We start from the raw sequence: 2,431 nt of genomic DNA, 5'->3' as shown, positions 1-2,431 counted from the left end.
GGTGAGATTTTTTACTTTCTTTTCAGCTTTCCAGTTAGCTGCAACGACCAATGATCAACGCAAAACGTTTAAGTTCGAGTTCTGCCTGAATTGCTGTATGGCCTATTAGTTTTAGGTATCAGCTGTGCTGACATCTGAGGTTGTTGCATTTATTCGACCTTTCAAAAGCTTTTTAGGTACAACAACTACTTTTGCATAAGGACCGTGTTCAGGGGCTTTGTGCCTGAAAAACCATAGCAACTCCAGCATCCAGGATTTAATTTGGGAATATTTGATGTTTAAGGATTAACTTTGGCGCATTTTCCAGAAACTTAAATTATGTACAAATTTGTACCTTTTCCATTTCCCACATTGATTGTTGTAACTTAGTGCCTTTATTTTATTTATTGTTGTATAGGATCAGTCTTGGATATTTTGCACAATTCATATGTGAAAGGTGGTTTGGCTTTGGGCTCTCTGTTGGGACCTGGACGAGGTTAGTTTGCGCAAATTAGCTGGATTGCTTTTCATATTAATTTGTTACACTTGAACTTTATGTGTACTGTAAGAATGTATGTGTATCATCAGGTATTGCATACTTTTTCTGCTAACACAATTAACTACATTGTGGTCCAGACTTGCTTTTTGATGGATTAAGGGCTTTTAAAAAGGGTTCACCAAATATGAACTCTCTAGTTGGCTTTGGAGCAATTGCTGCATTTGCAATTAGTGCGGTAAGTATGTAAATGATGTCTCTTTTCATGGTGCTTCACAGTGCAAGTTGTTACTTGTTTGCAAATGTACTTCACTGATTAATTGTCATACTCTTTAGGTGTCACTTCTCAACCCTGAACTTCAATGGAATGCTGCGTTTTTTGATGAACCGGTACGTTTTGCTATGACTTAAGTTTAAACTTTTTGAAGGCCAAAAAAGCACTATCAAGCTTATTCCGTAATCATGTATGACTTGTCATTGTAATTGCGATTAAATTTATATGCTGATAACTGCTCCTGGTGCAATTTGTCAAGTTTCTCACTGAAATTAATTGATTTTTAGCATGCAGGTCATGCTTCTCGGTTTTATCCTGCTGGGGCGTTCACTTGAAGAAAGAGCTAGGATCAAGGCATCTAGTGACATGAATGAGCTATTAGTAAGTTTTAACTGTTGGCTCCTCTCAGGGGAGCTTTCTCCTAATCCTCGATCTGCTCATTACTACTCCTCCAAATAAACAGAGTCCAGACACACCATATGTCAGCAGATAAACATTTGTTACTAAAACATATGTTTTTATAATGGCAGTTTTTGCACCTTAGAACTGTTGAGAGAAACTAAGAGGTTTCTTCCATAATTTCTGCACAACCACTATGTTCAGATTATTTATGTGGACTTAATGTCAACCAGTTGTTTCTATGAATTTATCCTGTACGTTTTTTTTGGATAATGTCTTGGTATACTGCTAACTTGGTCACAATGCAGTCGCTCATATCAACTAAATCAAGACTTGTGATTTCTCCCTCTGGAAGTGATGTTTCTGCTGACAGTGTTCTTTGCTCTGATGCAATGTGCATTGAAGTTCCCACCGATGATATCCGGATTGGTGATTCGATCTTGGTTTTTCCTGGAGAAACAATTCCTGTAGATGTAAGTGATTCTCCATTTAAACTTTTCATTACTTGAAGCTATACAAAATTTTCTGGCGGCATTTGGTAGCATCTGCTTATGTTACTTCCATTTGATTTTATCAATCTGATGTATCCTGTTTCATGTCCCTGTTATGTTTTGCCAGCTGTTCTAAGTATCTTTCTCGTGCAGTACGCTTCCGATAGATGCATGATTATTTATCATAAAAACATGAGAATCTCAGATCAGAAGATTGGTTGGCCCTGTCACGAAAAAGGAGAAAACAATAACTGTGGGATAAGATTATTAAGAGCATATATATACCACACCCATTCCTGGGATCAGTAAATAAAACGTGATTGAGGATATCTGTGTAAATATTTGTGGTACTTATAGTAGAATGCAGGAACTTGTAATTAGCTACTCTGACCCCAACAAGTCAACGTCGTCTCGTGTGCGTGCGAGACATTCACACCAATAAAGAAAAAAAAAGAAACTTATAAGCATAAATTAATAATAAAATAGAAGAAAACAAACAATAATTATTCCCAAAAAGATTTTTTCTCGTCTGGAAAATCTATTTTGTAACCATGTTCACTCTCTGGTGAGGTGCTTGCTGAAATTGAAGAAAAAAAAAATACAGGAGTCTATATTTTACCATGCTGAAAATTGTTTTATGTGTATCTCTTTATACAAGTGAAAATATGTCTATTTAATGGATGAGTAGAAACATCAAATTTTCTGTGCAGGGAAAAATCCTTGCAGGTCGAAGTGTAGTGGATGAGTCCATGCTTACAGGTGAATCTCTTCCTGTATTCAAGGAAAAAGGCC

The 2,431-nt window shown here is 36.5% G+C and overlaps 1 protein-coding gene across 1 annotated transcript in view; it reads left to right on the top strand.

The window, feature by feature from the left end:
* The window catches only part of LOC105164606 (copper-transporting ATPase PAA2, chloroplastic), a gene marked incomplete in the record, with an annotated part of 9,306 nt that overhangs the window by 953 nt on the left and 5,922 nt on the right, over positions 1-2,431 (top strand). Inside the window, 6 exon segments of the mRNA XM_011083294.2 lie at positions 398-475; positions 616-713; positions 812-865; positions 1,044-1,130; positions 1,457-1,621; positions 2,350-2,431. Of these exon segments, the coding sequence (XP_011081596.1) occupies positions 398-475; positions 616-713; positions 812-865; positions 1,044-1,130; positions 1,457-1,621; positions 2,350-2,431 (564 nt within the window).

The sequence above is a fragment of the Sesamum indicum genome, linkage group LG6 (genome assembly GCF_000512975.1).
Source record: "Sesamum indicum cultivar Zhongzhi No. 13 linkage group LG6, S_indicum_v1.0, whole genome shotgun sequence".
Taxonomy (NCBI): domain Eukaryota; kingdom Viridiplantae; phylum Streptophyta; class Magnoliopsida; order Lamiales; family Pedaliaceae; genus Sesamum; species Sesamum indicum.
This window is presented reverse-complemented; position numbering and strand designations above follow the sequence as displayed.